The sequence below is a fragment of the Scophthalmus maximus genome, chromosome 13 (assembly GCF_022379125.1).
Source record: "Scophthalmus maximus strain ysfricsl-2021 chromosome 13, ASM2237912v1, whole genome shotgun sequence".
Classification (NCBI taxonomy): Eukaryota; Metazoa; Chordata; class Actinopteri; order Pleuronectiformes; family Scophthalmidae; genus Scophthalmus; species Scophthalmus maximus.
In genome coordinates, this window is record NC_061527.1 from 23719118 (window position 1) to 23733006 (window position 13889).

The window sequence follows — 13889 nt, forward strand, 5'->3', positions numbered from 1 at the left end:
ATGATTCTCACCTAGACTGGAAAAATAGTTTAATTACATATAAGAAAGCCCTCCGAAATGCCAGAACCAATTATTTTTCTTCACTAATAGAGGAAAATAAAAACAACCCCAGGTTCCTCTTCAGCACTGTAGCCAGGCTGACTGAGAGTAAAAGCTCTACTGAACAGTCTATTCCTCCAACTCTAAGTAGCAATGATTTCATGAGTTTCTTTACTAATAAGATTATTACCATCAGAGAAAAAATTTACCAGCTTCTTCCCACTAATGGCACATGGTCCAGTACTGTAGGTTCTGAACTAATAGTATCGCCTAATTTTTATTTAGAATGCTTCTCCCCTATAGATCTGGCTGAGCTGACTTCACTTGTCACTTCATCCAAGTCATCAACCTGTCTTTTAGATCCTATTCCATCAAGGCTATTTAAGGATGTATTACCTTTAATTAATAATTCCATATTAGATCAGATCAATTTATCTATATTGACAGGCTATGTACCAAAGGCCTTTAAGGTGGCAGTAGTTAAACCTCTGCTCAAAAAACCAACTCTGGACCCAGATATCTTAGCTAACTATAGACCCATATCAAACCTCCCCTTTATCTCTAAAATCCTTGAAAAAACTGTTGCTAACCAGTTATGTGACTATTTACACAGGAATAGTCTGCTTGAAGACTTTCAGTCAGGTTTTAGAAAACATCATAGTACAGAAACAGCACTACTGAAGGTTACCAACGACCTTCACATGGCCTCAGACAGTGGATATGTTTCTATTCTCGTCCTTTTAGATCTTAGTGCTGCATTTGATACCATCGATCACAAAATTCTGTTACAGAGACTAGAACACATTGGGATTAAAGGAACAGCACTAGAATGGTTTAAGTCCTACTTATCTGATAGATTTCAGTTTGTTAACGTTAATAACAAATCTTCCATGCATACAAAAGTGAGACATGGAGTACCACAAGGTTCTGTACTGGGACCGATACTTTTCACTCTATATATACTTCCTTTAGGCAATATTATAAGAAAACGCCGCATCAATTTCCATTGCTACGCTGATGATACCCAGCTGTATTTATCTATAAAGCCAGATGAAACTAATCAGGTCGACAAACTTCTGGATTGTCTTAAAGACATAAAGGCCTGGATGACTTATAATTTTTTACTTCTAAACTCAGAAAAAACTGAGGTCATTATACTCTGCCCTAAACACCTCAGAGAAACATTATCTGATCATATAGTTACTTTGGATGGCATTACCTTGGCCTCCAGCTCTACTGTGAGAAACCTTGGAGTTACCTTTGACCAGGACATGTCCTTTGACTCACACCTAAAACAAGTCTCTAGGACAGCCTTCTTTCACCTGCGCAATATCAAGAACATTAGAAACATCCTCTCTCAAAAGGATGCTGAAAAACTAGTCCATGCTTTTGTTACTTCTAGACTGGACTACTGTAATTCATTACTGCTAGGATGCCCCAATAAGTCTGTGAAAAGCCTCCAGCTAATCCAAAATGCCGCAGCTCGAGTTCTGACAGGAACTAGAAAAAGAGATCATATTTCTCCAGTGTTAGAATCTCTGCATTGGCTTCCTGTAAAATTCAGAATAGAATTCAAAATACTGCTCCTAACATACAAAGCCCTTAATAATCAAGCTCCATCATATCTTACAGAGCTCCTAGTTTCATATTATCCCAATAGATCACTTCGCTCTGTAAATGCAGGATTACTTGTGGTTCCCAGAGTCTGTAAAAGTAGAATGGGAGGCAGAGCCTTCAGCCACCAGGCTCCTCTCCTCTGGAACCAGGTCCCAGTTTGTGTCAGGGATGCAGATACCCTGTCTACATTTAAAGTTAAACTTAAAACCTTCCTTTTTGATAAAGCTTATAGTTAGAACTGCTCAGGTGTTTAATAAACCATTTCTTTATTATGCTGTTATAGGCCTAGACTGCTGGGGGAACTTATATCATGAGCATCTTTCTCCCTCTCCCGTTCTCTCCTTCTCCCTCCCTCTCTCCCTTTATATCTCTCTCCTTCTCCCACCTTTTCAATCTCTCTCTCTCTCTCTCTCTCTCTCTGCCCCCATGTATCTACATTACATGTCACTAACTCTGTTTTCTCTCTCCCCTAGTAGATCTGACCCCAGATCTGCAGGATCCAAACCCGTCATTATTATTATTACTATCATTATTATTAATAACATCATTGTATTTATAAGTATCAGTTTTCACTAATTATAAGTATCAGTCTGGTAGAAATTAAAGCAACTGTTATACTACCCCCCCATCCCCCGATATGTTTACAGTACATGTCACTAACCCTGTTTGTGTTTTCTATCTCTCCTAGTGTATCTCTGACCCCAGAGCTGCAGGACCCAAACCCGTCATTATTATTATTGCTGTTATTAATATTAATATTAATATCATCACTAATAATGACAACAACATAATTGTATTTTTTAATTATAAGTATCCCACCCTCTTTCTGCCCACCTCTCCTCTCTTCCTCCTCTCTCTCCTCATCCCAACCGGTCGAGACAGATGACCGCCCACAACTGAGTCTGGTTCTGTCAGAGATTTCTTCCTGTTAAAAGGGATTTTTTTCTCTCCACCGTCGCCAAGTGCTTTGCTCATTGTGGGATTTGTTGGGTTTTCCCTGTAATATTGTAATATTGACCTCACTATGTAAAGTGCCTTGAGACAATGTATGTTGTGATATGGCGCTATACAAATAAAGTTGAATTGAATTGAACCCTAGACCTTCAGATTAAAAGTCTGATGCTCTACCGACTGAGCTACCCAGGCTTCAAGAGGATTTTCAGGTGGACATATTTTTTCATGTAGTCCAAATACAACATTACATAGACTCACACTTTTATCCACACTGAAACTGTAACCATAACTTGGTATTCAGTAGAGCAAAACTGTTAATCCATCATGGTTTTCCAATCTTGGGGAGTCTATGACAAGAAACGTTGATACTGCTGGACTCTAGAGGTGGAAGAACAACAGTGTAGACGTTCATCCCTCATCACTGTTGACCAGTCTTGGGGAGCCTATGACAAGGAACACCTTTACTGTAGGAAGCAAGTGGTGGAACAATGCCAAAGTAAAGGATTTCTATATGTTGTGCATTCCCTGTAGTTTCAGTCCTTCTAGACACACTACGTGGATACATGCGATGGTATTAAACTGTTCTGAAAAACAATTTCAGCGTGTATGCAACCTCAAGAACATTTTGCTCAAATATTAAGGTATTTACTGAGTAAAAATCACTAATGCGAACAGGGACTTGATCCCTGAAACCTCAGATATTAGGGTATGTACTCAGTAGAAACTCTCAATGCAATCTCCTCAATGAAGAGTGCACAGCCTGAAGAGGGACTTGAACTGTGGACCCTCAGATTGTCACACGATTGAATAGGCAGTCTCAAGAACATTTGAGGCAGTCTCAAGAACATTTGGGTATAAACATGTTGATATCAATCTACAATAAACTGTAAAGTGAATTGCATTGGGGAACCCACCACCTGAACAGGGACTTGAACCCTGGACCCTCAGATTAAAAGTCTGATGCTCTACCGACTCCGCTAAAGCTGGGGAACAATAGTCTGTTTGGGTGGGGGAAGAAGAGGAAAGAAGGGGAAAGAAGGGGAAGAGAGGGGGAAGAGAAAAAGGAAGAAAAAGAGAGAAAAAGAAGGGAAATGTGGCTCTCTGGCATTCTCAAAAAGCTGAGGTCCTTGTATAAGTTATTAAGTGATAATTGAAAGGTTCATAATCCTTGGTAAGAGTTGGGTTAAAAAAGCTTGTAACCACTGGGGTTTGATCCGGCAACCTTTGGATCCGTAGCTCCTTCTCAAAGTATTGAAAACAGAACAGATCATTTTTGTATAAATGTCAAAACTACTGCTGGCGAAATAAAGTGCAAATTTATTACGAAATATAAATCTCTATTCTCTCTCACACATATGCAACAAACATTTAACTTTTATGAACCAAAAACTCAGGAAATCACTATATACAATAAATATAAGGAATATACAAATAAGAAAGAGAAACATAAATAAAACTCTGCATACTTTAAAAGGCTACATACAGACAAACTTAAATATCTACTCACACGTGACTATAGCAAACAAAATTAGATCAAATATTTAAATAAAATAAATAGAATAAATAGAATAAATAAAATAAATAAATACAAATAAATACAAATATAAAACTGTCAAAAGAAAACTCTACATACTTTAGAAGGTCACTTGGAATATGATAAAAATCTAACTTTTTTTCAATCATTTAAAAACTTTTTACACTTAAAGAATGAAACAGATTTATTTTTTTTGTGCCCTCTTCCTCCTCATCTCTTCCATCCACTGGTCAAGGGACATGTTAGCATTTTGGGGACAGTAAATGTACCCATAATATTGACCATGGCCATTGTCTTTGTTCCGGGGCTGGTGGCACTGACTGCATTTATTTTTGTCTGTTGTCCGATTGTATGGCCTACGTGCAGGTGATGGGGTGGGAAGGGGGCCATGAGGGGCAATGGATTTGGCTGCAGGTACTTGTGGGGCCAAAAACACAATTGGGCCAATAGCAGGGCTGGGGTCGATGACAAAAGGGAAGCGGGCAGAGGTAGGCGGAGGTGCTGGCTGAGGAAACAACTGCCTCGGGGCTGGCAATCTCGGGCAGAGAGCCTTCGGGGCATGGAGGTGATGGGCTGGAGCAGCAGACTTCCTCTTGACCACTGCCTGTCCTGCTGTACTTGGTGGCAAGTGGTACTGATGTTGAGGGCCTGGCTGTAGGGGTGCAACAGCGGGGCGTATCTGTACGGGTGGGAGAGGGGCACGAGCTACTGGAATTGCAGGAGGCAAGTTGACCCCTTGCAGCAGAATGTTACTGTCCTGCCTCTTCAGTCGCTTATTGTGCCACTGAATGAGAGTTGTTTGATTAACATCAAACAACTGCAGAGTAGTGCCCTGCATGACTGCACCGTTAGCCAGGACCAGCTGCCTGATTTTGCTGTAGTCCCTGAGAATCAGAGTCCATCTAGTCAGAGCACATTTGCCCTGTTTTTTGGGGCTCTTATATATGCTACATAGTTTGACAAAGATGGACTCTACCAAACGACAACAATCTGGCCACTGAGCAGGGGATCCTGTTGATCCTAAGACACAGCGGGTCATACTCTCTACACCAGGCGTAAATTCAGGTTTCTTTTTGGAACACCTGAAGCGACCTGATGTGAGACGCACCTGGTGGCGTGCAGCGTATGTCACCCGCTGCTGATCATATGGCAGGAGGTTCTGCCACAGGGCTATGATAGTGCTGGCCTGCTGGTTGTTGAGCGTCTGGCCAGTTTCAGTCCTCAGCCCAACCAAGTACTCGGCTAGGCAGTCCACACGCTCCATCCCTGGGACACAACGCTCATCCACAGCCTAGTAAGAGTACATTATAGTGAGAAAAAAAACATAACAGAACCCTAACACATGTGGCATAGTATAAATTGTCACATAATAGACTCACCTGTTGCTGCTCAGGTGCTGCTGGGGTGATGGCTCGTAATCCAGCCATAGCAGTAGCTGTAGCAGCAGGGACAGTGGTTGCGAGTGTGGTTGGGAGAAGAGGACGAACAGAAGCTGAGCCAGTGGTGACAGCTGATAGGCCAGACCTGATTCTTTTTGGAACATCCAAAGGCTGGGAAACAAAAAGGATTAGAAAACAAATAAAAAATCACAATATACGACAAATTAAAAGAGATTATGACACATTATATACAAAAGCACTTACAAGCTGTTGTTGAGGTGCAGCATGAGTGATGGGAGGTGATGCCGAAGGACCAGCAGTTGCAGCAGGAGGGACAGTAGCTTGGAATCTGGTAGTAGTTGGGAGCACTACAGGAAGTCTGGAGCCGGCAGGGAGGGCTGATGGGCCGGAGGGCTCGTGAACAATCTAGAAATAAAATGGCATTAAATCAGAGTTTATCTGTTTGGATTATGCATTTATTCATTCATTTATTGAATATATGTGAAATCATTGCCCTTTATTTATGTTACTTTTTCGTTATTGCAATGTTATTAAAAATAAAGATTGCAATGAAACTTTAAGGTCAGATTACCATGAGCTAAATGTAAATTCACTGACATCATATGACAAAAAACATGTGACAAGAATAATTACCACATGTTGCTCAGTCGCTGCTGCAGCGCTACAAGATGCAGTAGGATGGAGAGAGGAGGGAGTTGGAAGGCTGGCTGAGCTGGTGGAGTCGGGTGATGGACCAGAGGACAAGTCCAGCAGCTCAATGGTGGGGTCCAGGCTGAGGCTCAAACCAGAATCCTCAAAGCTCTCAACTTCCAACTCTTCTTCAGTGCCTACATCCTCCAGCATCTGATCAGTCTCCTCCGAGTCAGGATGTACATCCTGCAGGGCCTGGCCTGTCTGGCGGTACAGGTAATCGATACCTATTAGCTCCCCTGAGACAGACAAGAGAATAGAAATAGGAAAATTGGCTTTCAGACAATGCATTAAAAAGTTTATTCTTTTTTATGCATATGAAAAATAACCTCATCACTATGAAAAGCTCAAACTCACCAGTGTAAACGGCCGGTGGCTGAAAAGAGGGGACGAGCTTCCTTCCAAGCACCTTGACACTGTGTGTGTTGACACATTGAACAAGGTCTCCTGAGTAGGTCAGCAAAGCAGGAGGCTTGACTGCCAGAGATGCGGCATGACGGTCCTGGTTCCATCTCTTAAGGCCTTCCAGAAGGTACAGCTGGAAATTCAGGCCGTTGGCACTCGTTCCTTAAGACAGAAGCAGTATGAGAAATAACTATATGATGTTTTTTGTCACTGTTTACAACATAATAATAATAAATTATATTTGTTTCATACTAACCTGGAATGAACCTGTTGAGATGCAGGTGGAAGGACTCGAGCGATGTGGACCCTCTAGCACACCTGTAATTTGGCAGGATGATGCCCTCTTTGGTGGTGGTGCCAGTCTGAGCATACAGGAGTACACCTGGTTCATCCTGGATGCACTTAACGTGCCTCCTCTGGGTTTGCCAGATGTGCTGCATTCTCTCCTGGTCCAAGAGAGGGACACCAAGAAGGTCTCTGCCCTTTTCCCCCATCAGCTCATTTAAGAGGCACTCAATCAGAACAATGGTCTGCTGCTCTCCTCTTGTCCGCCTTCTGCAGTGCCGGGCCAGTTCATCCTTGGTAATGTGCTGGTCTACCATTTTCTCAGTGATGCCAGGGACACCTTCGCGTTTCAACTGTTCCCTCTTTGCTCGCCGCACCAAGGCAACATCTTCACTGTCCCACTCAAAAATGCAGCATGACAGCTTTGCCATGAAGATGGGGTACAAAGGATGTGCATCCTTTGTACACCCCGATGCCAGTCGCCGCATGAAATGGTATATATCCAGTTTCACAACCAGGTCTGGCCATCCACCAAATCTTTGCTGCAATTTAGTCTGCCCTCTGCCCTCCAGACAACAGTCACAGTCTACATAAAGTAGCTGAGGAGGGGTCACACTAGCATTGCTGTACCTGCGGATGAGGTCAGCTACCATAATGTCCAGAGCGGGACCCTCCTGAGCAGTCAGGACACTGATGAGGATTTGGCCCACCTCGTTGCTCACAGATGTAAGCCACAAGGCGGTCCCCTTGGCAAGGCCCGACAGCTTCTTAGTGATCTGTAATCACACATAAAGGTCAGTTGGTGATTAAATACATCGGAAATGTGTAATGCTTGTATAATAGTACTATGTTTCTTTGTTTTTAAATAAAGCATTCAATTCATATTTCACAAATGTACTTCTAATGTAATAATTGTAATGTACAGTGTATTCTACTGCATTGTAGAATACTACAGCATTCACAGTTAAAAATATGTACTTTTTTCGTGGAGTCCATTTTCAGGATACTGCCAAAGGTAGATGTTATGCTGGCCTTGATGTGTTCAAGCCTGCTCAGGATGTCTCTGCCATAAACAGCCAGCATCCACCTGTGAGATGGTATGGCTACTGGCTCAGGCGGCTCCTGGAACTGGACAGGGAGCAGGCATGGCCGGGCAGCAAAGTCCGAGCATGCACCAAGGTACCGGCAGAGTTGCTTAAGCCACTCCTCGCTGTGGTTTTCCCTCAGCTGCTTGACCAAGCGGGAGGAACTGTTACCAAGGGTCCTCTCTCTCAGAAATCTTATGACACGCATGTCACAAGCATATCTGCGTTAAACAAAGGGAAAGAGACAAACAATAAAATCAGCTCATTTGCAGTGTGTTTCATTGACAAAAAAAAAGAGACATAAAATGAATAATCTCAGTTACTCACCTTTGAGTAAGGATTATTCGGAACTCAAGCCTGTGGGCCAAGTCCAGCTGGTCCAAAATGGTTTTGCTGGTGGAAATGTAGCTGGTTTTGCAACCAACTGCGCTGCACCAGAGAGTCTCTGTTATCAACAGGTAATACCTGTCAATATCCAGAACCTGGCGGGCTCTCTTGTGGGCTCCATAGCCTGTGAGATGTTTACCACACACAGGACAGGTAAGCCTGACCTTCCAAAGGTGGTATGGCATCCACACAAGAAGCCGGTGATTGAAAAATCGCTCTGGAGTGGGGATCTGGTGATAAATCAATGCTGGCTCTGGTGGATCATACCAGAGTTTGAGGTCAGAGCGCAGCCGCTGGTGCTTCCACAAAGCTGCTGAAATCCATTTCTGATCTTGAAGAGGAATGGTCTTCAGGAGTTTAGCAGGGAGCCAGCCAGGTGCTGAACCAGCATCAGCCTCCACATTTCCGGCCAACGGAAGAGGGTCAGGAGCAGGATGGGTTGAGGGACCAGCAATAGATGGAGAAGCAACGGCAGGTGCTGAGGTCACAGGGGGGAGAGGAGCAGAGGAGGAACCAGTGGAGGTGGTAGCTGACACTTCCTGATTTGTAAATTAAAATTAAAAAAGGGTTAAATATTATCATTGTTTCCAGTTTAATAAAAGTGGGAGTGAAGACAACAAGTTAATTGAAGTGTTTCTCACAACTCTAGTAGCGGCTGATGGAACCGAGGAAGTGGAGGCCATCGAAGACACAGGAGAAGGAGGAAGAGACAGAGGGGAAACAGTCTGAACGTATCTCCTGGGACTGTGGCCAGGTGACGGGGTCCTCCTCCCTGTGGCGCATGAAACAGTGCTGGACACGGCCGAGGACAACGAAGCGCTACTTGTGGGCTGAGAGAATGAGAGCACAGTTAACAACATTATAAATAAAAAAATGTTATTACCAAAATAGTTATTACAGTAATTAAAACAAGATCATTTCAACATATATTTAACAAATGAAAACGCAAAAAACAAGGAGAGGATGCAGGACATCTTGCAAACCCAGAGGAGGCACGTTAAGTGCATCCAGGATGAACCAGGTGTACTCCTGTATGCTCAGACTGGCACCACCACCAAGGAGGGCATCGTCCTGCCACATGACAGGTGTGCTAGAGGGTCCACATCGCTCGAGTCCTTCCACCTGCATCTCAACAGGTTCATTCCAGGTTAGTATGAAACAAATATAATTTATTATTATTATGTTGTAAACAGTGACAAAAAACATCATATAGTTATTTCTCATACTGCTTCTGTCTTAAGGAACGAGTGCCAACGGCCTGAATTTCCAGCTGTACCTTCTGGAAGGCCTTAAGGGATGGAACCAGGATCGTCATGCCTCCTGCTTTGCTGAGCTCCACAGGAGACCTTGTTCACTGTGTCATAAGCTGTCACTCTCCTTACATTACCTTGTTCACATGCTTCCTAGCCAAATCGAGGTTTGGCGTTAAATTGGCCCCGTGAGACCCACCGAACCGCGGTTTCGTAAACTGATGAGAAGAAAAAATAACGCGAGGTGGATCCTTTTAAAATTAAGATATTCAAATACATTACAAATATAAGTATCAGTATCAGTGCTTCCGCATTACTTACCGATGCCAAAGTCAAAGCGGGCTTACGCACTGTCAGACCAGGTGTTGAAGAGGAGGATCCTGACACTGGTGGCGTTGAGAGTCTTGGTTGTGGTGTCGCTGAGGGAGAGGCAGGTACCGAGCTGGAGGGCTACAGGTTCCAAGAAATGACCATGAAATTTTACTATACAGAATACAACACACACCAACACATCATAATGTTTTGTATGTCATCTGATACCTTCTTTGTATGGAAGCCACAGCTGCATGTCTGTGTCCCTCCAAACAGAGACATTTGTCCCCTCCGCTGCATCGGGCATTTCTCAATCTGTAATATTGTTTGACAGTGAGCTGAGCTGCAGGATTATGGCATGGCTTTAAGTTTAATTATTGTACACATATCACTTTCTTCAAGTATACCTTCAGATACAGATCATGCCACTTTTTCTGACGTGGCGCCGGCCTGTTTCCTGCATCAGAGGGCCAGACCCCAACAGCAGCGAACCGTCGCAGGCGTGACATCCACTCCTCATCACCCATAGCCCTGTGCTTTTTGTCTTTTGAAGCCATCTGACAATAAAAAAAAATATTTTTTTTGTAAATTAGGGTAATTTTGACACATTTGTGCTCCATGTATAATATGTTATTATGCCATGACAAAACATACAAGTTTAGAAAACTTTATAATCAATCATTAATTGATAAAAACCACGAAAAGAAAATGATTTATAGCAGTACGAGGAAAGCTATCTTACTGAACCTCTTAAATAACAGGGAACCGATTCCGGCGGTGGGGGGATGGGCACAGACAGTATAGGAGCCATTTTCGCCAAGATTTTATCTATCAAATTACAGTGACAACAAGTAATGACAGTCACTTTTATCTTAATACTGCAAAACTGTAACCGACGCTGATAAAGACTGTAATGGCCACTACAGTTATGAATGAATTGATAAATTGGTGAATTTAAAAATTCGTAATTCACAACGTATTTAAACTTTTGTTTTAAACCCCTGTTAAAGTCGTTTTTTGTGTGTAATACATATGTTCTAGCTAGCTACGTCACTCGCGACCCGATAAAATGAAACAACTTCGCTGACATCTTACCTTTCGATGATATTCGAGTGTCGTGTCGTCCGGATTCGAAGAGGTAATCGACAACTTCGAATTTCGAGCGCTTCTGTGACTCCCGTAGCGGGGCCACGGTGATTGGCTGTCAGAAGATGGAGAGCGGACACGCCGATTGGCCGACGAAAACATGTGACGTAGCTCAACAGCGGCGAAAGATGGAGATAGACCTCAGCGATTTGCCGTCGAAAAAATGGAAATAACGAGCCGAGATTGGACCGCTCCGGAAAGATGGAGATAGACCTCAGCGATTTGCTGTCTAAAAAATGGAGATAACGAGCCGAGATTGGACCGCTCCGGAAAGATGGAGATAGACGTCAGTTATTGGCTGTCGAAAAGATGGAAATGCCGAGACGTGATTCGACAGGGTTATACAGACTATCCCTCGTCGGGCACCGCTACCCAGGCTTCAAGAAGATTTTCAGGTGGACATACTTTTTTCATGTAGTCCAAATACAACATTACATAGACTCACACTTTTATCCACACTGAAAATGTAGCCATAACTTGGTATTCAGTATAGCAAAAAATGTTAATCCATCATGGTTTTCCAATCTTGGGGAATCTATGACAAGAAACGCTGATACTGCTGGACTCTAGAGGTGGAAGAATAACACTGTAGACGTTCATCCCTCATCACTGTTGACCAGTCTTGGGGAGCCTATGACAAGGAACACCTTTACTGTAGGAAGCAAGTGGTGGAACAATGCCAAAGTAAAGGATTTCTAAATGTTGTGCATTCCCCGTAGTTTCAGTCCTTCTAGACACACTACGTGGATACATGCGATGGTATTATACTGTTCTGAAAAACAATTTCAGCGTGTATGCAACCTCAAGAACATTTTGCTCAAATATTAAGGTATTTAGTGAGTAAAAATCCCCAATGCGAACAGGGACTTGATCCCTGAAACCTCAGATATTAGGGTATGTACTCAGTAGAAATTCTCAATGCAATCTCCTCAATGAAGAGTGCACAGCCTGAAGAGGGACTTGAACTGTGGACCCTCAGATTGTCACACGATTGAATAGGCAGTCTCAAGAACATTTGGATTTAAACATGTTGATATAAATATCCAATAAAGGTTAACGTGAACATGGCATTGGTAAATCCACCATCTGAAAAGGAACCCTGGACCCTCAGATTAAAAGTCTGATGCTCTACCGACTGAGCTACCCAGGCTTCAAGAGGATTTTCAGGTGGACATATTTTTTCATGTAGTCCAAATACAACATTACATAGACTCACACTTTTATCCACACTGAAACTGTAACCATAACTTGGTATTCAGTAGAGCAAAACTGTTAATCCATCATGGTTTTCCAATCTTGGGGAATCTATGACAAGAAACGCTGATACTGCTGGACTCTAGAGGTGGAAGAACAACAGTGTAGATGTTCATCCCTCATCATTGTTGACCAGTCTTGGGGAGCCTATGAAAAGGAACACCTTTACTGTAGGAAGCAAGTGGTGGAACAATGCCAAAGTAAAGGATTTCTAAATGTTGTGCATTCCCCGTAGTTTCAGTCCTTCTAGACACACTACGTGGATACATGCGATGGTATTAAACTGTTCTGAAAAACAATTTCAGCGTGTATGCAACCTCAAGAACATTTTGCTCAAATATTAAGGTATTTACTGAGTAAAAATCCCCAATGCGAACAGGGACTTGATCCCTGAAACCTCAGATATTAGGGTATGTATTCAGTAGAAATTCTCAATGCAATCTCCTCAATGAAGAGTGCACAGCCTGAAGAGGGACTTGAACTGTGGACCCTCAGATTGTCACACGATTGAATAGGCAGTCTCAAGAACATTTGGGTATAAACATGTTGATATCAATTTACAATAAACTTTAAAGTGAATTGCATCGGGGAACCCAGCACCCAAACAGGGAACCCTGGACCCTCAGATTAAAAGTCTGATGCTCTACCGACTGAGCTACCCAGGCTTCAAGAGGATTTTCAGGTGGACATATTTTTTCATGTAGTCCAAATACAACATTACATAGACTCACACTTTTATCCACACTGAAACTGTAACCATAACTTGGTATTCAGTAGAGCAAAACTGTTAATCCATCATGGTTTTCCAATCTTGGGGAATCTATGACAAGAAACGCTGATACTGCTGGACTCTAGAGGTGGAAGAACAACAGTGTAGATGTTCATCCCTCATCATTGTTGACCAGTCTTGGGGAGCCTATGAAAAGGAACACCTTTACTGTAGGAAGCAAGTGGTGGAACAATGCCAAAGTAAAGGATTTCTAAATGTTGTGCATTCCCCGTAGTTTCAGTCCTTCTAGACACACTACGTGGATACATGCGATGGTATTAAACTGTTCTGAAAAACAATTTCAGCGTGTATGCAACCTCAAGAACATTTTGCTCAAATATTAAGGTATTTACTGAGTAAAAATCCCCAATGCGAACAGGGACTTGATCCCTGAAACCTCAGATATTAGGGTATGTATTCAGTAGAAATTCTCAATGCAATCTCCTCAATGAAGAGTGCACAGCCTGAAGAGGGACTTGAACTGTGGACCCTCAGATTGTCACACGATTGAATAGGCAGTCTCAAGAACATTTGGGTATAAACATGTTGATATCAATTTACAATAAACTTTAAAGTGAATTGCATCGGGGAACCCAGCACCCAAACAGGGAACCCTGGACCCTCAGATTAAAAGTCTGATGCTCTACCGACTGAGCTACCCAGGCTTCAAGAGGATTTTCAGGTGGACATATTTTTTCATGTAGTCCAAATACAACATTACATAGACTCACACTTTTATCCACACTGAAACTGTAACCATAA

General features: G+C 42.7%; 2 protein-coding genes across 3 annotated transcripts; both read right to left on the bottom strand.

Annotated features, from left to right (window-relative positions):
- Positions 1-3907: 3907 nt before the first annotated feature.
- Positions 3908-9310, bottom strand: LOC118318122. The gene is made up of 9 exons (XM_047336806.1): positions 9038-9310; positions 8337-8935; positions 7903-8230; positions 6896-7700; positions 6592-6801; positions 6178-6473; positions 5788-5949; positions 5524-5694; positions 3908-5435 (listed from the first exon to the last, which is right to left on the bottom strand). The coding sequence occupies exons 1-9, from the start codon at positions 9254-9256 to the stop codon at positions 4329-4331; spliced, it is 3897 nt and encodes a 1298-aa protein (XP_047192762.1). The 5' UTR covers positions 9257-9310; the 3' UTR covers positions 3908-4328.
- A 174-nt stretch (positions 9311-9484) lies between these two features.
- LOC124850933 lies at positions 9485-11501 on the bottom strand. 2 transcript variants are annotated; one of them, XM_047336807.1, is made up of 5 exons: positions 11054-11500; positions 10366-10515; positions 10187-10273; positions 9968-10096; positions 9485-9864 (listed from the first exon to the last, which is right to left on the bottom strand). In XM_047336807.1, exons 1-5 carry the CDS (start codon positions 11204-11206, stop codon positions 9775-9777), a joined length of 609 nt encoding a protein of 202 aa, XP_047192763.1. In that variant the 5' UTR covers positions 11207-11500; the 3' UTR covers positions 9485-9774. The 2 variants fall into 2 exon arrangements, with proteins under 2 accessions (XP_047192763.1, XP_047192764.1); XM_047336808.1 differs by having other exon boundaries at positions 9698-9864; positions 9968-10088; positions 11054-11501.
- Between the last annotated feature and the right edge of the window lie 2388 nt (positions 11502-13889).